The 21,137-nt window shown below is 52.1% G+C and overlaps 1 protein-coding gene across 1 annotated transcript; it reads right to left on the reverse strand.

The window, feature by feature from the left end:
* Window positions 1-1,010: 1,010 nt before the first annotated feature.
* Window positions 1,011-20,788, reverse strand: CIDEA (cell death inducing DFFA like effector a; the record flags this gene model as incomplete). The annotated part of the gene is made up of 5 exons (XM_080714836.1): window positions 1,011-1,158; window positions 2,381-2,562; window positions 6,955-7,101; window positions 9,189-9,333; window positions 20,751-20,788. The coding sequence occupies 5 exons, from the start codon at window positions 20,786-20,788 to the stop codon at window positions 1,011-1,013; spliced, it is 660 nt and encodes a 219-aa protein (XP_080570962.1).
* Between the last annotated feature and the right edge of the window lie 349 nt (window positions 20,789-21,137).

The following is a 21,137-nucleotide window of genomic DNA, read 5'->3' on the forward strand; positions in this document are numbered from 1 at the left end:
CCAGGCATGGTGGCACAGGCCTGTAATCCCAGTTCTTGGGAGGCTGAAAAAGGAGGCTCTAAGGTTTGAGTCCAGCCTCAGCAATTTATGAGGTGGTCCACAACTTAGTGAGACCCTGTTTCAAAATAAAAGCTGGGTGTGGTGGTGCATCAAAATAAAAACTAGGGCAGTGCTTATAGCTTAGAGGTAGAACGGCCCTGGATTCAGTCTCCAATTCTACAAGAAGAAGAGGAGGAGGAGGAGGAGGAGGAAGAGGAGGAGGAGAAGGAGCTCCAAGCTTGGGGGGAGAATACCCCTGGTTCAATCCTTGCTCCACAAAACTGAAAAAAGGAGAAGTTTCATGTACCAAGCATCTCAGAGCCCAGGGTGAGTGGACAGAGCCCGGGGCTCCACACCCTGGCTCCCTGGAATCCCTCCTTCAAACGGGCCTGATCCCGGGAGGAACAGGAGGGCCTGGGGCAGGCTGCCCGGCTGTGCTGACTCACAGGATCAGGCCACGGTGAAATTCCCTTTTTTGGAAGCCAGGCGACTCTTCCTGGGGCCAGAATTCCTTGGGAAGTGACGCAGGCCCAGATGCAGGAGGGGCCGGAGCCGCAGCCGGGAGGCCCTGCAGGTGGGTGCTGCAGAGGGGCAGGCAGGACGCTAACCACCTGCCTCACACGTCAAACACAGAGGCAGGGTCAAGTGCAGCCTGTGACCCCAGGGCCAGGAGGCTGAGACCGGAGGATCCAGGCCAGCCTCAGCCACTCAGCAAGACCCTGCTTCAAAGTGAAAACTACAAAAGGGCTGGGGTGCAGCTCTGGGGTAGAGTGCCCCGTGCCACCCAGTGCCCCGTGCACAAGCGGGCGTGCGCACACACACACACACCACACAGGAAGCACCGCAGCAGAGAGTGATGGGTTTATTGCAGTGGCGAGGCCCCCAGGGCTCCAGAGCCCTGAGCTGGTCCCTCCTGCCGCGGAGGCCCCTCCCCTCCGCATGCCCTCCACGCTGGTCCTGAGCGGGATGCCCTATCTGTAGGTAAACCAGCCCTTGGTGGGCGACTTGGGAGAAGACGCCTCTTCAGTGTCACCCAGGACCCGGAGCATGTACGTGCCGGTGTAGACAAGGAACTGGCCTGTCACCTGGGCGGCGTAGGACAGGAACCGCAGCAGACTCCTGTAGCAGAGCAGGACGGGCCATGAGCCTCAGGCGGCTGCCTTGCACCCCGCCGGCCATCAGAGGGCCCCTCCAGAGTGGGCACAGGGGGCCTGGCGCGGCCAGCTCTCAGCTGCACTCCCCGCACAGCCTGCAGGGACTCAGCCCAGACAGGCCGGCGCCCTGGGGCCTGGTGGCTCCATCAGGCCAGGATGAGGGGAGAGTAGGGCGAAAGGAAGGTCTTCGCTCCTCTGAGGTCGGGATTCTGCCATCTCGGTTTTGACAAGGCTGGGGCATTCTAGCTTGCTCCCAAAGGTACAGGAGGGACCTTCCTGCCCAGTCCTCAGCCTTGACTAAAATTCTTATTCCCTATCTACTCCCAAATTCAAAGATGTGTTATTGTTGTTGTACTTGGGACTGAACCCAGGGACATTCCCAGTCCTATTATATATATTTTTTTTCTTTTTTTTTTCTTTTCTTTTCTTTTGCAGTGCTGGGGATGGGACCCAGGACCATTCTAACTCTGAGCTACGCCCCTAGTCCTACTTTTTTATTCTTTACTTTGAAGCAGGGTCTCACTGAGTTACAAAGGACCTCACTAAATAGTTGAGACTGGCAAAGAACCTGGATCCTTCTGTCTCAGCCTCCCAAATGCTGGGATTACAAGCGTGTGTCACTATTCCCAGCTTTTATTTTTAAACTGGGGATTGAACCCAGGGGTATCCTACCTCTAAGCTATACCTCAGCCCTGTTTTATATTTTTATTTATTTATTTTTGGATAATACTGGGGATTGAATTCAGTGGCACTCTACCTCTGAGCTACCTATTTTATTAAAAAAAACTTTCATTTGGGAGGCTGAGACTGGAGGATCGCGGTTCACGGACAGCCTCAGCTACTTAGTGAGGCCCTTCACAACTTAGTGAGACCCTGTTTAAAAAAAAAAAAGGAATAAAAAATAGGGCAGGAGGTGTAGCTCGGAGGTCGAATGCCCCTGGGTTCCATCCCCAGTGTACAGCAAAAAAAAAAAAAAAAAAAAAGGTAGCTCTTGCCAGCCGTAGCCTCATGCCTATAATTAATGATGCTAGCTGCAACGCTTAAGTGAAAATTTTGGTCTTGCATTTCTTAATTAGCTTGTTTCCATTTAGTATTTAATTGTCAGTTGGAGGGAAAATACGTGCTTTGGCTTGACCTGTGTGTTCTGGAGAAGAGTTAAGCCGGGCCCGCCGTTGCCCTGCGGTTACCTCAGCACGGCCTTGAGCCCGGTGCACTGCATGTCGTAGGACACCGAGTACATCTCCCACATCGTGGCCTTCACGTGGAGGCAGCCCAGGAAGTCCTTGGGGTTCAGCTTGTACAGGTCGAAGGTGACCCTGGCGATCCCCGACTTCTTAGGCTGCTTGCAGACGGGAACGTACTTCTTGCCCTGTGGTGGGGAGGCAGGGGTAGATGCGGAGCTTCCCTCTGAGACGCAGGCCACACGCCAGCGTGCGCTCCGCAGAGGGCGCTGCAGCCGTCCTCACCCGGGAGCCGCACCTGCACACCTTTTGGCTCTTTGTTTTTGGGCCAGAGGTTAAACCTGGGGCACGCTACTTTGGAGCTGTACCCCTAGCCCTATTTATTTTTTATTTTTATTGAATTATTCTGTATGTGGTACTGGGGAATGAATACAGGGGCATTTTACCTCTGAGCTACACCACCGGCCCTAATTCTTAGTGTTTTATTTGGAAACAGGGTCTCACTAAGTTGCTGAGTCTGGCCTTCAACCTGGTATCCTCCTGTTTCAGCCTCCCAAGGACACTCGGTGAGCTGTGCATGTCTTAGCGACCACCATGCTTACCCCCTTCTGCATCCAACACAGCGCCCTCCTCTCCTCTGCCTCCGGTGCTGACAGGGATGAGCCTGGGTTTGAGGACCTGCGGCCCGCCGTGCGGAGGCTCTCTGGCCCCGAGGTAGGGCTGGCACACACTGGCAGTTGAGGCCAGCCTCGACACTGGTGAGCGGGCAGCCCTTCCTGCGATGGTCCTGGAGGAGCGGGGCGCACCATTTCTATTTCATGGCTCTGGGCAGAAAGTGCCAGAACCAGTCAGGCGTAGTGGCACACGCCTACGATTTCAGGGAGGGTTGAGACAGGAGGATCACAGGTTCCAGGCCAACCTCAACAATTTTGCAAGGCCCTTAGCACCTCAGCAAGACCTTGCTTCAAAAAATAAAAATCCAAGCCGGGCGTGGTGGGCACGCTTGTCATCCCAGCACTCGGGAGGCTGAGACCGGAGGATCGCGGTTCGTGGACAGCCTCAGCTACTGAGTGAGGCCCTCTGCAACTCAGTGAGACCCTGTTTCAAAATAAAGAATAAAAAATAGGGCAGGGGGGTAGCTCAGAGGTCGAATGCCCCTGGGTTCCATCCCCAGACCCACATTAAAAAAAAAAAAAAGCATGTGCTATTTATTGTGCGCCAATTATAACTCAGTAAATTTCTTAAAAAAAAAAAAAGAAAAGAAATAGAACACCCATGGGTTCAATCCCTAGGACCAACAAAGAAAGAAAAGAGCGTGTCTCGGCTCACCCTGCAGCGCCTTCTCATGGCCTGACTCGTGTTCACTCCTTTTTTAATTTGGAAGTTTTTATCCGACTCTCCCTAAACAGCTTTCTTTAGTCTTGGTCATAAACCAAGACAGCCGCACAAATCTGATGCCCATGACGGGATGTGCAGGCATGTGGGTTCCTGTGACCCGCTGAGGCTCAGGAAAAGGAGCCGCCTCACGTCCGGCTGCCTCACGTCTGGAGCCTGGAGGCCAGGAAGGCGACACCTGGTGGCCGTGTCTTGGCTGGATGTTCTTGTCCACGCCAAAATGAGAATAAAGCTGCCCGCTGGGTGCTTCTGCACACACCTGTAATCCTGGTACCTGGGAAGCTGAGACAGGAGGATGCCAGGTTCGAGGCCAGCCTCAGCAACTTAGTGAGAACTTGCCTCAAAAAAAAAAAAAAGTAAAAAGGTCTGGGGTTGTAGCTCAGAGACAGAATGCTCTTGGGTTCGATACCCAGGCCACAAAAGCCACTTTCAGTCAGGTGTAGCACATACCCCTATTCCCAGTGCTTGGGAGGCTGAGACAGGAGGATCACAGGTTCACTGCCAGCCTTAGGTACTTAGTGGAGCTCTCAGCAACTTAGACCCTGTTTCCAAATAAAAAATAAAACAGGCTGGAGGTGTATCTTTTTTTTTTTTTTTTGGTGGTACTGGGGTTCCTGGAAGCCCTTCTACCTCCAGACCTATTTTTACATTTTTTATTTTGGAAACAGGGTCTCCTAAGCCAGCGCACGCGGCTGGCTTTGAACCTGCGCGATCTTCCTGTCTCTGCCTCCCAAGTGCGGGGATTACAAGCGTGGGCCACCACGCCCGGCTGGAGGTGTATCTTGAAGGTAGAATGCCGCTGGTTCAATTCCCTAGCACCACAAAAACAAAACCTATTTCACTTCTCAATTTCATTTTGTTTTAGAATAGTGTCATTTTTTAGCCTGGCTTGGTGGCGCACGCTTGTTATCCCAGCATTCGGGAGGCTGAGACCGGAGGATCACGGTTCACGGACAGCCTCAGCTACTTAGTGAGGCCCTCTGCAACTCAGTGAGACCCGGTTTCAAAATAAAGAATAAAAAATAGGGCTGGGGGTGTAGCTCAGAGGTCGAATGCCCCTGGGTTCCATCCCCAGACCTGCAAGAAGAAAAAAAAAAAATATAGAGTCATTTTTAACAAAATTGTGTGGTTTAAATTAACCTATGTTGGGTTGCTATTTTTAATTACTTATACATATTTTTAATTCTTTTTTGTGGTACTGTGGATGGAACTCAGGGGCTTTTCTACCTCCGAGCTACACGCCCAGACCTATTTTATATTTTGTTTGGAAACAGGATCTCACTAAGTTGCTGAGAGCCTCACTAAGAAGCTGAAGCTGTCCGTGAACCACGATCCTCCTGCCTCAGCCTCCCAAATGCTGGAATTACAAGCGTGTTTTCTTTCTCTCTCTCTTTCTTTCTTTCTTTCTTTCTTTCTTTCTTTCTTTCTTTCTTTCTTTCTTTTTCTTTTTCTCTTTATTTGGTTGTACTGGGGTTCCTGGAAACCATTCTACCTCTGGGATGCACTCCCAGACACCTATTTTTTATATTTTTATTTGGAAACAGGGTCCCTTAAGCCAGTGCGGCTGGCTTCGAACCAGCGCGATCCTCCTATCTCCGCCTCCTAAGCGCGGGGATTACAAGCATGCACCACCATGCCTGGCTTATTCTTTATTTTTTAATTATTTTTTTGTGGTACCGGGGATGGAACCTCTGAGCTATACCCCCAGGAATAATTCTTTTAGTCTCTTTTTATTTTTGAAACAGGGTCTCACTAGTTGCGAAGGCCTCACTAAGTATTAGCTGAGGCTGTCCGCAAACTGTGATCTTCCTGTCTCAGACTCCCAAATGCTGGGATTACAAGTATGCTTTTATTTTCTTCTTTCTTTTTTTCTTCTTCTTCTTCTTCTTTTTTTTTTTTTTTTTTTTTTTTGCGGTACCAGGGATGGAACCCAGGAGTATTGTACCTCCGAGCTATACCCCAGCCCTAGGTTTTTTTTTTTTAGTCATTTATTTATTTATTTATTTATTGGTGGTACTGGAGGTAGAACCCAGGGGCTCTCTACCTCCAGGCTATACTCCCAGACCTATTTTATATTTTATTTGGAAACAGGGTCTCCCTGAGTTGCTGAGAGCCTCACTAAGTAGCTGAGGCTGGCTTTGAACCTATGCGATCCTCCTGTCTCAGCCTCCTAAACGTGGGGATTACAAGTGTGCGCCACCACGCCCAGCATCTTTTTTATTTTTGAAACCAGGTCTCCCTGAGTTGCAAAGGGCTTCACTAAGTAGCTGAGGCTGTCCACAAACTGCGATCCTCTAGTCTCTGCCTTCCAAACGCTGGGATTACAAGAGTGCACTACCACCCTCGGTCTGTATTTATTTTTGATAGGGGATGGAACCCTTCTACCTCCGGGCTACACTCCCAGACCTATTTTATATTTTATTTGGAAACAGGGTCTCTTAAGCTAGTGAGGCTGGCTTCAAACCTGCGCGATCCTCCTGTCTCCGCCTCCCAAGCGCGCGGATTACAAGCGTGCACCACCACGCCCAGCTCTATTTTTATTTTTATTTTTATACTTTATTTGGAAACAGGGTCTCACTAAGTTGCTGAGAGCCTCACTAAGTAGCTGAGGCTGGCTTCAAACCTGTGCAATCCTCCTGTCTCAGCCTCCCAAGCGTGGGGATTATAAGTGCACCACCACGCCCGGCTCTATTTTTATTTTTAAAACAAGGTCTCATTAGGTTGCAGAGGGCCTCACTCAGTAGCTGAGGTTGTCTGCGAACCTGGACCCTCCTGTCTCAGCCTCCAAGGACTAGAATTACAAGCGTGTGCCACCATGCCTAGTTCAGATCTTATTTTTTAGTTTAAAATAAGGCCCCACTAAGTTGCTGAGACTGGTTGCCAACCTGCAATCCTCCTGTCTCAGCCTCCAAGGACTAGAATTACAAGCATGCACCACCACGCCCAACAATAAGACCCTGTTTTAAAGCAAAAAATAAAAAAGGCTGGGAGATAGAAAGTCTACAGGTTCAATTCCCAGTAACCAAAAAATTAAAAAAATATATTAAAAGATTCACAGAGACACGGCGTTTCCGAGGAGCAGCCGCCTGCGGGCCTGGGTGAGGCGTGCACCCTGCACCTGTCGGCACCTGGCGCCTGGCACTTCTGTGCTTCGGTCTGCCGCCTGTGGCGCAAGGCTTGCTTACCGGCGTCCACTTCTGTCCTTTCTCCAAGATCATGAAATGCGTATTGTCTCCGAGGGTCTGGAAGAACTCCTCCGTGTCCACCACAGTGCCGTCCTCCTCCAGCACGAGTGTGACCAAGCTGGCTGTGATGACCAGGGCCTCCAGGGTCTAGGGTACAATGGTGGAGATGCAGGAGGGGCATCCCATCAAACCCCCCCAAGAGCTTTGTAAGCAGGCTCTCACAAGGTTGGCGGACTTGGAGGACATTTTTAACGGGGCTTTTATTTTGTGCGTGTGTGGTACTAGGGACACTCTACTACAGAGCTATATTCCCAGACCACTGCACTTTCTATTTGGAAACAGGGTCTCTCTAAATTGCTGAGGCTGGCGGTGAACCTGCAATCTTTCTGTCTCAGTCTCCCAAGTACTGGGATTGCAGACATGTGTCACCGTGCCTGTCTTATTTATTTTTTTATTTGGTGCCGAAACCCGGGAACAAACCATTATTTTTTATTTTGAAATAGGATTACGGGTGTGTGCCATGCTTGGCTTATTTTCTATTTTCAAACAGGGTCTTACTAAGTTGCTGAGAGTGGCCTTAAACCTGCAATCCTCCTATGTCAGCCTCCCAAATATTGTGATTACAGGTGTGATTAATAGCACCAACTTATTATTATTATTTTCAGTCAGAATCTTGCTATGTTGCCTAGGCTTGCCCTGAACTCCTGGGCTTAAACAGTCTTCCCAGTCCAACCTTCCAGTGGCCGGGACTCTTGGCACACCCCACCACACCTGGCCTGGATAAACCTTACTGGTGAGGATACCCACTGAGCCAGGCCGACTGGCACCTCCCGTCGCCCCAGGCACACACCACCCTATTTTCTTTTAATTTTGAAGCAGGGTCTCACTAAGTTGCTGCAGCTCTTGCTAAATGGCTGAGGCTGGCCTCAAACCTGTGGTCCTCCAATCTGAGTCTCACAAGTGTTGAGGCTAAGACAAGGGAGAATCACAAGTTCCAGGTTAGCCTTGGCAACGTAAAAAGACCCAGTCTCAAAGTAAAAGATGAGATAGACTGGGGATATAGTTAAGTGGTAGAGCACCCCTGGATTGGGTTCCCCAGTACCAGAAAAGAAAGAAAGAAAAGAAAGCAACAAAGAAAGAAAAAGAAGCTGAGCATGATGGTACATGCCTGTAATTCCAGTTCTTGGGAGGCTGAGGCAGGAAGGTCTCAGGTTCAAGGGCCCCCTCAGCGATGCGGCAAGACTCTCGAGCCTAATGGACCCTGTTCAACTTGCTCTTGCGTGTGGTGCTGGGCGGAGCCCAGGGCGTCCCACCTCGGAGCTACACTCCTGGTCCTACTCTTAGTCTTTATATTTTTTGAAACAGGGTCTCACTGAGTTGCGAAGGGCCTCACTAAGTAGCTGAGGCTGTCCCTGAACTGCGATCCTCCTGTCTCAGCCTCCCGAATGCCGGGATGACAAGGGTGCACCACCACACCCAGCTTATTATTTTTTATTTTGAAACAGGGTCTCACTGAATTGTGGAGGGCCTCACTAAGTTACTGAGGCTGGCCACGAACCTGGGACCTTTCAATTTCAGCCTCCTCAGTACTGGGATTACAAGTGTGTACCACCATGCCTGAATTGAGGGTTTTTGTTGTTGTTGTTTTGGTCTTGGGGATGGAACCTGGGGGCATTCTACCTCCAAGCCACAATCCCTGCCCTGTTTCATTGTTTTTATTTGGAAACAAGGTCTCACTAGGTTGCTGAGCGCCTCAGTATTTGCTGAGGCTATCCTCAAATTTGCAATCCTCCTGACTCAGTCTCCCAAGTATTGGGGTTACAGACTTGTGCCACCGTGCCTGTTTTATTTTTTATTTTGAAACAGGGTCTTGCTAAGTTGCGGGGAGACTCGCTTAGTTGCTGAGGCTGACCTTGAACCTGCAATCCTCCTATCTCAACTTCCCAAGTCCTGGGATTACCGCTGTGCGCTACCAAGCCCAGGTTAGGACTCTTCTATCCTGGCCTTTTGAAGCCAAGTGTTCAAGCCCGTTTCTTCCTGTCAGGGAGACAGCCCACTGTCCACTCTGCTCTCTGGGTGGTCGCGGCAGTGCCCTTCGCCGTTAGACAAGGAGGCCGGCGGCCGCGAGCTTGCTGCGGCCTTCTCTGCCTCGCTGCTTGGTCCTGCGGGGGACCTGTCCTCGGCCCTGGGTCGGTCGGGGCGCCTCGGGGGCTGGGTGGCTGTGGGCCTGGTACCTTGCCGAGGAGCTCCTGGAGGGTGCTGGCCATCACCCCGCGGCGGCTGCTCCGGTCGTGGTTGGAGACCCGGAAGGGGCGGGCTGGATGCATGAGCGGCGTTAGCAGGACTTTCTTGGTCTGTGATCCCATGAACGTCAGGGGCCTGGGCAAGGAAGAAGACCAAGACCACCTCACTCTCGAGGGTCAGCTGGGGCCGCCACCCCAGCACGGGGGCGCAGGCACGGGAGGAACTGAGGCCCGACCTGAGTCCCGGCAGCAGCCGGCCAAGGCCGTGAGGTCGGTGTAAGACCAACCAGAACGGGACTTCTGCTGCATGGACAGATCTTTAGCCCTTTGTCACGGGACGCTTTGGAATAAGCTCCGCATCCCCAAAGAGCCAGAGCTACTTGCCTAGCCCTGAGTCAGGCCGAAGTTCTTAAAATACCGCACATGCGAGGCGATTCCTTTTGTCTGTTGGCTTCCTGCTTCTTGTGAGGTTTCTTTTCTCTTTTTCGCAGTGCCAGGGATGGGCCGGGGCTCGCATGTGCTCGGCAGGTCTCTGCCCTGAGGACATCTCCAGGCAGCAGATCTGCAGGCTGCCGTCCGCCCGGACGTGCCCGCTGACTCCCGTGCCCGCCTCGTGCCCGCCTCGTCACTGACTCGCTTTTTATCTTCTTGGTACTGGGTGTGGAACCCAGCACATTTGACCTCTGGGCTACACGGTCCCCTCTTTTTAATTGTCAAACAGGGTATTGCCAAGTTGCAGAGGCTGGCCTTGAACCTGGGATCCTTCTTTCTCAACCTCCCAAGTGCTGGCATTAAGGTGTGTGGCAGCAGGCCTGGTGGTGCGCAGGTGCTTCAAGAGGAATGAAGTCATGCCGGTCACGGACGCTCACCTGGGTAACCCCACTACGTGGGAGGCTGGGACTAGGGGCTTGCCTATTTTTTTGTTTATTATTTTTTGTGGTATTGGGGACGGAACCCAGGGGCTTTTCTACCTCTGGGCTACACTCCCGGACCTATTTTTTACTTTCTTTGGAAACAGGGTCTCACTAAATTGCTGAGAGCCTCACTAAGTAGTTGAGGCTGGCTTTGAACCTGTGTGATCCTCCTGACTCAGCTTCCCAAGTGCTGGGATTACAAGTGTACGCCACCACGCCCTGCTGCCTATTTTTATTTTGAAATAGGGTCTTGCTAGGTTAATGAGAGTCTCACTGTTTGCTGAGGCTAGCTCTAACCTGTGATAATCCTGTCTAAAATTCCCAAACATGCTGGGCGTGGTGGGCACGCTTGTAATCTCCGCGCTTGGGAGGCGGAGACAGGAGGATCGCGCAGGTTCGAAGCCAGCTGCGCGCTGGCTTAGGAGACCCTGTTTCCAAATAAAAATGTAAAAATAGTCTGGGAGGGTAGCCCGGAGGTAGAAGGGCTTCCAGGAACCCCAGTACCACCAAAAAAATAATAAATAAATAAATAAATAAATAAAATAATAATAAATAAATAAATAAATAAAATTCCCAAACATGGAGATTACAGGTGTGTACCACCATACCTGACTAAAACTTTATTTCTTTAAAACTGTCTTTGTTACAAACTTAAAATCTGGGGAGGCTATTTTTCCGTACCCCAAGAGTTTGTAAGTATGGACAGCAGAGTAACTTTCTCATTTAAAAAATTTTGTCAAGCTGGGCATGGTGGCACAAGTTCATAATCCCAGTACTTGGAGCCGGGCGTGGTGGCGCACACTTGTAATCCCAGAGTTTAGGAGGCTGAGACAGGAGGATCGCAGGTTCGAAGCCAGCCTCAGCTACTGAGTGAGGCTCTCAGCAACTTAATGAGACTCTGTTTCAAAATAAAGTATAAAATAGGTCTGGAGCCGGGCGTGGTGGCACACGCTTGTAATCCCAGCATTCGGAGGCTGAGACTGGAGGATCGCGGTTCTCAAACAGCCTCAGCTATTTAGTGAGGCCCTGTGCAACTTAGTGAGACCCGGTTTCAAATTAAACAGTAAAAAACCAGGGCAGGGGGTATAGCTCGGAGGTCAAATGCTCCCGGGTTCCATCCCCAGAACCGCAATAAAGAAACAAACAAATAAATAAATTAAAATTAAAATATAAATAAAATAGGTCTGGGAGTATAGCCCAGAGGTAGAAAAGCCCTTGGGTTCCACCCCCAGTACCACACACACACACACACACACACACACACACACACACAAATATTCCCAGTACTTGGGTGGCTGAGACAGGAGGATCTAAGGTTCATGGCCAGCCTCAGCTACTTAGGCCCTCCGCAACTTAGTGAGAACCTGTTTCAAAATAAAAAATAGGCCAGGAATAGTGGTGCATGCTTGTAATACCAGCATTCAGGAGGCAGGGACTGGAGGATGGCGGTTTGCGGACAGCCTCAGCTACTCAGGTCCTTCGCAATTCAGTGAGACCCTGTTTCAAAAATAAAAAGACGCCGGGCGTGGTGGCGCACGCTTGTAATCCCCGCGCTTGGGAGGCTGAGACAGGAGGATCGCGCAGGTTCGAAGCCAGCCGCGCGCGCTGGCTTAGGAGACCCTGTTTCCAAATAAAAATGTAAAAATAGGTCTGGGAGTGTAGCCCGGAGGTAGAAGGGCTTCCAGGCACCCCAGTACCACCAAAAACAAAAACAAAAATAAAATAAAATAAAATAAAAAGACTAAAAAATAGGGCTGGGGTGTAGCTTGGAGGTAGAATGCCCCTGGGTTCCATCCCTGTACCAGAAATAAAAAAAAGCCGGGCGTGGTGGCGCACGCTTATAATCTCAGCACTTGGAAGGCTGAGATGGGAGGATCGGTTACTCAGTGAGACCCTGTTTCAAAATAAAAAATAAGCTGGGTGTGGTGGCTCACTCCTGTAATTCCAGTACTTTGGAGGCGGAGACAAGGAGGATCACAGGTTTGAGGCTAGCCTGAGCAACTTAGTGAGGCCTTCAGAAACTGTGTGAGACCCTGTTTCCAATAAATAAATAAGTAAATAAATAAATAAATAAATAAATAAATAAATTAGAGCCGGAGGTAGAAGGCCCTTGGGTTCCACCTCCAGTACCACCAAAATAGATAGATAAATAAATAAATAAATAAATAGGGCTGGGGGTATAGCTCAGAGGCAGAATGCCCTAGGTTTAAGCCCTAGAACCATGCATGCGTGCACACACAGCCCAGGGAAGAGTGCTAGGTCAGGGGTGCTAGACTTAGGCCGCCTCAGATGGCCTGGGGGCCTTGGCTGGCACCTGTTGAGGTCAGAGCCGGCCCAGGCGCGGCAGCTGCGCCTGCACGGGGCTCTGAACCTCTGCCTCAGTCTGGAGGAGTCAGACCAGGCTCTGTTACTCAACACAGTGAGCGGAGGTCCACACACTGCGGAGCTCACACTGGGGATCACACATCCTGGCTCCCCGCGACCAGCCGGGCAGGGCAGTGTGGAATGACCACCTTCTATTTCTAGGTCCTCAGCCTGATCCAAGCCCGAAACTTTAACTGGCGAAATCCCCAGAAAGAGGAAAGGAAGACACGGTTCCCACCCCACGGCAAACACCTGCAGTTAGCACCAGTCACTGCAAGCGGAGTCTCACTGCCGCCCAACCCGGAGGCCGGGCGACGAAGACAGCAGCCCAGCAGTCTCTGGAGGTGTGAATCCAGCTACGACTTTCCCACCATAGTGTCTCTGCGCCAGGACAGGGATCCTGGGCCTCACCGCAGGACCCTGTCTTCCCCCAAAGAAGGAAGTCGCCTGGAATGGCCTGAGCCAGGGCCCGCCCACATGCCCTGCTCCCCACTGCACCCCGCTGTTGTGGAGTCCCCTTCTGGCTTGAGAAACCAAGCCAGGAAAAGGTCATGGTGGGGTTTTGGTACTGAGGTTTGAGCCCAGGAGCATTCTACCACGGAGCCGCACCACCACCACCTCTCTCTCTCTCTCTCTCTCTCTCTCTCTCTCTCTCTCTCTCTCTCTTTTTGGTGATCCTGGGGTTCCTGGAAGCCTCTGGGTTACCACCCGGCTTACCACCATCTCTTAAAAAAATAAAAATATTTGGCTGGGCATGGTGGCGCACGCTTGTAATCCCCACGCTTGGGCGGCTGAGACAGGAGGATCGCACGGGTTCGAAGCCAGCCTCAGTTACTTAGTGAGGCTTTCCGCAACTTAGTGAGACCCTGTTTCCAAATAAAAAATATAAAAAAGGTCTGGGAGTATAGCCCGGAGGTAGAAAGCCTCTGGGTTCCATCCCCAGTACCACCAAATAAATAAATAAATAAATAAAAAATAAAAATATTTGAAACAGTGTCTTACCAAGTTGCTGAATGAAGGACTCACTAAGTAGCTGAGGCTGGCCACAAACCTGTGATCCTCCTGTTCCAGCCTCCTGAGTCCTCCCAAGTCCACGCCTGGCTCAGTCACCTATTTGAGGTGGTCGCCCCTAGTGGTCAGGGGCTCAGTTCTGACCACTTCGTCAGGGCCCGTGCCTCCCAGTTGGCTGAGGTGACGCAGCCTCCGGGGGCCTTTGGTCCGGAGACCCAGTGCAGCCGAGGTCTCAGGGTCCGGTTGTCATTTCCCGCCAACAAGACCAGTGTGGGCACTCACTGCTGCCCCCAGCCCCAGACAGCCACTGCCGATAGGAACAGGTCCACTAACCAAGAACGGCCTGTGCCAGAGGACGGACTCATAGAGAACGCACAATGTCCTTGGAGACATGAGATTACAGCCCGGGATGAGCGCGGGCAGCCCAGTGCTGAGCAGCACTCCTGGCCCCTTTATTTCATCCTGATACAGGGCTAAGCTACCACTCGCTGTCCTTGGACCTGGGATCCTCCTGTCTCCAGCTCCCAAGTCCTGGGAGAGCACCAGCGTGGAGTGAACTTTTCTGCAGACAAGTATCACAAGCACGCTGCCTCTGCTCCAGGGGGATGATCACCGGGCTGGGTTGCTAAACACATTAGTCCAACTCCCTCTGCCCACTGAAAGAACAGACTGTATCAAAGGCCATTACTTAATGCCGGCGATGAGCTGCTGTTCTCCTGCCCGCCCACGGCAGCCGGTCACAGTTAAAGCAGGCTCACTGAGAGTTTTAGCCAGGCAGAAAGAAAAACCAAGATCATGACTTTGCAGGGAATGGTGGGGCCGAGAACATCAAGCTAGGTGCGATCGGCCGGACTCAGAAGGTCGAGGGACAGAGGTTGCTCTCGTATGTGGCGGCTGGAGAGAAAAGAAGAAAGGCTCTGTGAGGCTGGAGAGGGAGCCAGGCCGTGGCCCGGTACTCAGGGCCAGAGGCAGGAGGACCGCAGCTTGGAAGCCAGCCCCAGCAGTGTAGGGGGCCTCTCAGGGACCGGGTGAGACCCTGTTTCCACATGAAAGAGCTGGGGTGTAGCTCAGAGGTACACTGTTCCTGGGACCGTAGCTCAGTGAATGGGAGGGGAAGGAGCGAGCTGAGGCATGTCTTGTGTGTGTGTGTGGAGGACTGAATCTCGCTGCCACATTGCAACTTGTCAACAGAAAACAAACTGGAGGTGGGCACGCCTATAATCCCGGTGCCTGGGCGGCCGAGATGGGAGGAGCGAGGTTCAGGGCCAGACTCAGAAATACAGTGAGGTTCTCAGCAACTTAGTGAGGTCCTGTTTCAAAACACTAAACTAGGAGCCGGGCGTGGTGGCGCACGCTGGTCATCCCCGTGCTCGGGAGGCTGAGACAGGAGGATCGCGCAGATTCAAAGCCAGCCTCAGCTACTCAGTGAGGCTCTCGGCAACTTAGTGAGACCTGTTTCCCCAAATAAAGTATAAAATAGGTCTGGGGGTGTAGCCCGGAGGTAGAAAGCCCCTGGGTTCCACCCTCAGTACCACAGATAAATAAGTAAGTAAATAAATAAATAAATAGAAATAAATAAAATAAGGCTGGAGGTGTGGCTTGGAGCTACCAACACACACACAGACCAAGGGGCTGGGATCAGCTCAGGGCTCTGTGGTAAAGTATGGCATGTTCAAAGCCCCGGGTTCAAGCCTCAGCACTGCCAAAAATAACAAACAAAAGTAAACAAACACACACAGGGCCACTAACACTGGCCGTGTATATAACCCAGACTCGGGAGGCTGAGACAGAGGGTCACAGGGTTGACGCCAGCCTCAGCTACTTAGCAAGACCTTGTTTCCAAATAAAAATAAAATAGAAAGCTGGGCATGATGGCACACGCTTGTAATCCCAGCAATTTAGAGGCTGAGACAGAAGGATCACGGTTTGAGGCCAGCCTCAGCTACCTAGTGAGGTCCTCTGCAACTCAGTGAGACCCTGTTTCCAAATAAAGAATAAAAAATGGGAATGGATTTTTGCCTGGAGGTAAAATGCCCCTGGGTTCCATTCCTAGTACTGCAAAATAAAAATAAATAAATAATATAAAAATTAATAAAAATATAAAATAAAATAAAATAAAAATATAAAATAAAATAAAAATATAAAAATATAAAATATAAAATAAAAATATAAAATATAATATAAAATAAATAAATAAATAAATAAATGGAACAAATAAATAATAAATGAATAATAGGGCTGGGTGTAGCTCAGAGGTGGCGTGCTCATAGGTCCATCCCTAGAACTGCAAAAGAAAACACAGGAAATCCAGGACCACGAGGCACCTTGCGGCTGCGCCGTCTGCGGGACGCGCCAGGTCCTGGGAAGGGGCTGCTTCTCATGCTATGAAACAGGAAGGAAGTGACTCACTACGAGGAAAAACAACAAGGAAACAGCTGCTTCAGGAAGTAGGTTGTTGGGAGGAAAAGGAACCAGGAAACAGGTTGTTAAGAAAATAGGTTGTTTCAAGAAAATCAAGATGATAACAATCCTTCACACATTTTCCTGGAAATTGTGAAATGGCCTGCCTCCCAGAGAAGGGGAGACAGCCGTCTGTACTTTCCCTGGGGAGCTGCCGACTCCATGGCCGCGCGGCACAGGCGATGCACGAACAGCAGTGGGCGCAAACGTTTCTCCCACGCCCGACCCTCGCCCTTGGGAGGCTGGCCCAGGAGGGCCACAGGTCTAGGACAGCCTCGGCAACTAGTGAGGCCGCGGCAACTCAGCAAGACCCTGTTTCAAATTTTAAAATATAAAACTTTAAGCCATGCGTGGTGGCGCACGCTTGTCATCCCCGCGCTTGGGAGGCTGAGACAGGAGGACCGCGCAGGTTCGAAGCCAGCCTCAGCTGGATTAAGAGACCCTGTTTCCAAATAAAATATAAAATAGGTCTGGGAGTGTAGCCCGGAGGTAGAAGGCCCCTGGGTTCTACCCCCAGTACCGCAAAAAAAAAAAAAAAAAAAAAAAAAAAAAAAAAAAATATATATATATATATATATATATATATATATCTTTAAAAATAAGGCTGTGAGTATAGCTCAGAGTTAAACGCCCCTGGTTCATCCACAGTACTACACAACTACACACACCTTTGTATTACACACACATACACAAAGGTGTGTGTGCTGGGGCTCGAATCCCCTGAATTCAATCTCCAGTGCTGCATGTGCAAGTGCTGGATGTGCACGCCACACACACACACACACACACACACACCACACACACACACTAAAACAGCTGAGCTGCCCTGCTGGACCCCGGCCGCGGAGCCTGCGCACATAAGGGCCACCTGATATTAGTGTCCCTCACAAAGAGGCTGCAGTCCCAGCCATGTGAGATGTCGCCCGGGGAGGCCCCTGGCACCAGGTGGCTGAGGGAACCCACCTTTCACTGTTAGTGAGAGGAGGAGGAGGCCCCAGAGACAATAAGGAGCTCGATCAGAGCGACAGGTAAAGTGGAGGAAGGCGGGCGGGGGGCCTGGGCCGCGCTGGGCCAGTGTCCACCCTGCAGAGGCACCATGCGTGCAGCGAGGCCGGCGTCCATGACCCTGAATCTCACCAAAGCACCCCCCGTGGAGCAAGGGTAGAGAGGCGGCTCCCACTGCAGGGGTCCCGCAGATACCTGCACACACACGGCCTGGCCAGGGCTGTGTGTCAACACAGGGCTCTCGAGCCCTTGAACACTTTGAAGCATTATTTATTTATTTATTTATTTATTTATTTATTTGTGGTACTGGGGATAAAATCCAGGGGCCTTCTACCTCTGGGCTACACTCCCAGACCTATTTTCTATTTTATTTGGAAACAGGGTCTCACTAAGTTGCTGAGAGCCTCACTCAGTAGCTGAGGCTGGCTTCAAACCTGTGCGATCCTCCTGTCTCAGCCTCCCAAGTGAGGGGATGACAAGCGTGCCCACCACGCCCTGCTTGAAACATTATTTAAAAAGGGAATTTAGAGCTGGGCGTGGTGGTGCACACCTGTAATCTCAGTACTTGGGAAGCTGAGATAGGAGGATCTCGGATTTGAGGCCAGTCTCAGCAACTTAGCAAGACCCTGTTTCAAAATAAAAAATAAGAAGGGTGGGGGATAACTCAAGGGTAGAATGTTCCTGAATTCAATCTCCAGTACCACAAATAAGTAAGAAATTTCTCTTCAAGAAGCAGAAAGTGGCTTGTAATCCCAGCATTCGGGAGGTTGAGACCGGAGGGTCACAAGTTCATGGCCTGCCTTAGCACTTAGTGAGGTTCTCTGCAATGTAGAGAGACCCTGTTTCAAAATAAATAAAAAAAAAATAGGGCTGGGGGTGTAGCTCTGAGGTCGAAGGCCCTTGAGTTCATCCCAGCACTGAGAGTCGGGGCTGGAGCGCTGGCTGGCGAAGCGAGCCCTCACGCGCGCGGTGACCACAGCACTTTCCTGCACACGCGCTCTTTGCTAGTGGACGCAGGAACGGCACGCTACCGCAGGTGGGAAACGAAGGTCACTGCCAGGAGGCGGAAGTGTGCTCGGTCGTGTTTAGACAAGGCTAGCACTCTGCCTCTGCTGCGGTGGCCTGGGCTTTGAAGAAGGGAAGGGAGGAAGCATTCCCCTTCAACACGCTGCTTTCGGCCACTTTGGTTTCTGATCAGAAGCCTGGAAGCCCGTGGGTTTCAGAGAACCGCGGTTTCCCCGACAGTGTTCCTCCCACTCACAGTGAGCTCCCACTCACGAGTCTGCAAGAGGCACTTCTTAGGAGACAGACTGCACTGTGCCAGCGGCGCACGAGCCATCGGCTTCCACGAAACTCTTGTCCCCATGAGACCTCACACAGATCCAGTGGGGTTTTGGTGAACCTGGCTTACTTAGCCGTCCTCACCCCGTGCTGGGGACTGAGCCCAAGGGCGCTGCGCCGCCCATTCCCAGCTCCCCTCCCCCTTCGTTAGCTTTGAGACAAGGTTTCATGAGGGGGCCAAGGCTGGCCTTCAACTCAGATCCTCTGGCCTCGGCCTCCCGCACACCTGGGATTACAAGTGTGGACTGCCTGGCTGGCTGCTTAGCACAACTGTCCTACTCCAAGACAAGCCTGTCAGAGGTTAGTGAGCTCTGGCCATCTCTCGCCTCACACCACCACTCCTTAGTGCTGGGGAGGACCCGAAGGCAGCTGTGCCGACATCATCAGGAAAGGCCAAGCAGGTGGGTAAGAAAAACTTTCAAACAGAAATGAAAGCAAGCGTGTTGGCGCACGCTCGTAATCCCCACGCTTGGGAGGCCGAGACAGGAGGATCGCAGGTGTGAGGCCAGCCGCAACAACACAGCAAAACCCTCAGCAACTTTGACCTTGTTTCAAAATAAAAAATAAAAACAAGCCGGGCGTGGTGGCGCATGCTCGAGTGAGGCCCTCTGCAACTCAGTGAGACCCTGTTTCAAAAAAAAAAAAAAAGAATAAAAAATAGGGCTGGAAGTGTGGCCTGGAGGTAGGATGCCTCTAGGTTTTATCCCCAGTGCTGCAAAAATAAATAAATAAACAAATAAATAAAAACAGGGCTGTGGGTGTAGCTCAGAGGTAGGACACTTCTGGCTTCAATCCTCGGGACTAAAAATAAATAAACCTGGTAAGACGCGCACTGTTCCTTGTGCCTAGACTCATGTGACCCTTGAGTAGCTGGAATTAGGGTCATGGAATCTGCTGTACATTTAAGAATTTTTAAAGAAAAAAAAATTCGGGCGTGGTGGCGCACGCTTATAATTCCCGCGCTTGGGAGGCTGAGACAGGAGGATCGCGCAGGTTCGAAGCCAGCCTCAGCTACTAGAGAGGCTCTCAGCAACCTAGTGCGACCCTGTTTCTGAGTGTAGCCTGGAGGTAGAAAAGTCCCTGGGTTCCACCCTCAGTAACACACACACACACACACACACACACACACACACACACACACACACAAGTGTTGGTAAAGATACATGAACAAGCCTGTCACCCTCCTCTTCCACTGTGACAAGCTGTGAGTATGTGTGAGTGTGCGTGTGTGCGAGTGGGTGTGTAAAGGGAATGCCTGCACCACCCGGAAAGGCCGTCCTTCTATTTCGGTGGCGGTCTAGCCTGGGGTGTTCGGCCGGCTCCTTGTGACGCCTGGCCTCCTTTGCCCGAGTTTTGTAACCTGACTCTCCCCCCACACACTGCTGGCCCTGGGCCTCCTCTGGATACGCAGTGGGGAGCAGGCAACCTGTTCTCCCAGGACTTGGGAGGCTGAGACAGGAGGATCGCAGGTTGCAGGACTGCGTTGGCAATTTAGTGGGAGCCTGTTTCAAAATAAAATATAAAATGGGCTGAGGGTTGAACCCAGTAACTGGGTAGGTAGATAGCAGGTAGAATGCCCCTGGGTTCAATGCCCAGTGCCAAATAAATTAATAAAATGAAGAGGAGAAGGAGAGGGAGACGGGGCATGATGGGATGTCATCAATGAAATCCTATATTTGAGCGGAGGCCCAAGCCTGCAATCGAGAGGCTGAGACAGGAGGAAGTTTGGAGGCCAGTCTAGCTACTTACAGAGTCCTCTGCAACTTAGTGAGGTGCTGTTTCAGAATACAAAGTAAAATAGGGCTGTGGGCGTAGCTCAGAGGCAGAAGGCCCCGGGGTCCCTCCCCAGTATCAGGGAGAAAGAGGTGCGTTCAAGGAGTTCTCCATCCTCTGGAGTACACTGCGGCTGCTCAGAGAAGCAAGCGCTCTCCCCAGAGCTGTAAGGTCCCTGCCACGCACTGTCCAGGACTTTACCAAGACCAAGTGGCCCTCGCGCAGTGACCCAGCGCCCCCCACAGGGCCATGCTGGCCTGGCCCTCCCCAGCCCCGGCGCCACAGCCACAGGGAGAAGCGGCGCCCAAGGTCCCCAGGCCCCGCGGTGTCTGCCAAGGCGGCCAGCTGTCTGCCCCCTTCCGCGCTGCCCTGGGACACCCATGCTCCTGGGGCCACACCTGGCATCTGTGGCCAGCTGGAGGAGACATGGCCAGGGGCGGCGGGGCGCAAGGGCTGAGCTGCTGGGCGACAGGGACATGGGGACGCGGGTGCAGGGGACACGGGGCCGGGGCGTAGGGACGGAGGGGCGGGGACAGGGGGCGGGGGTGTAAGGGACAGGGGGACGGGGAACGGGGCGATGGGGGACAGGGAGACAGGGGACAGGGGGACAGGGACTCGGGGAAGGGGGACGGCACAGGGGCAGGGGCCAGGCCTGGGCCGGGCGGGGCGGCGGGCGCGCACTCGCCTGACCAGGGCTCCAGCGTAGTCCCGGGCGGTCTCCATGGCGCGCTGCCGCTGTCGCCGCTCACCGCCTATAAAGGCGCGGCCGCCCGCCCCGCCCCGGCCCGCCCCGCGGAGTCAAGTCTGTGGGTTCCCGCGCGTCTGTCCAGGGTCCACGCCCCCCGGGCCCTGGCAGCGGGCACCCCACTCCCCAGGTGCTCGCCAGCCTCTCGCCCCTTGGCAGCCGTTTTTGGCGCACTTCTGGGCAGGGCGATTGGGGACCTTGCCCAAGCGCAGCAGGCTTAGGGGCACACGCTCCGGAGGCGGAGACAGGATTGTAGCCTTGAGACCTGCTTTGAGCAATTTAGCAGACCCTCAACAACTTAGCCAGACCCTCTTCCAACACCCACCC

Source organism: Muscardinus avellanarius (assembly GCF_963383645.1).
Source record: "Muscardinus avellanarius genome assembly, chromosome: 17".
In the NCBI taxonomy this organism is placed as follows: domain Eukaryota; kingdom Metazoa; phylum Chordata; class Mammalia; order Rodentia; family Gliridae; genus Muscardinus; species Muscardinus avellanarius.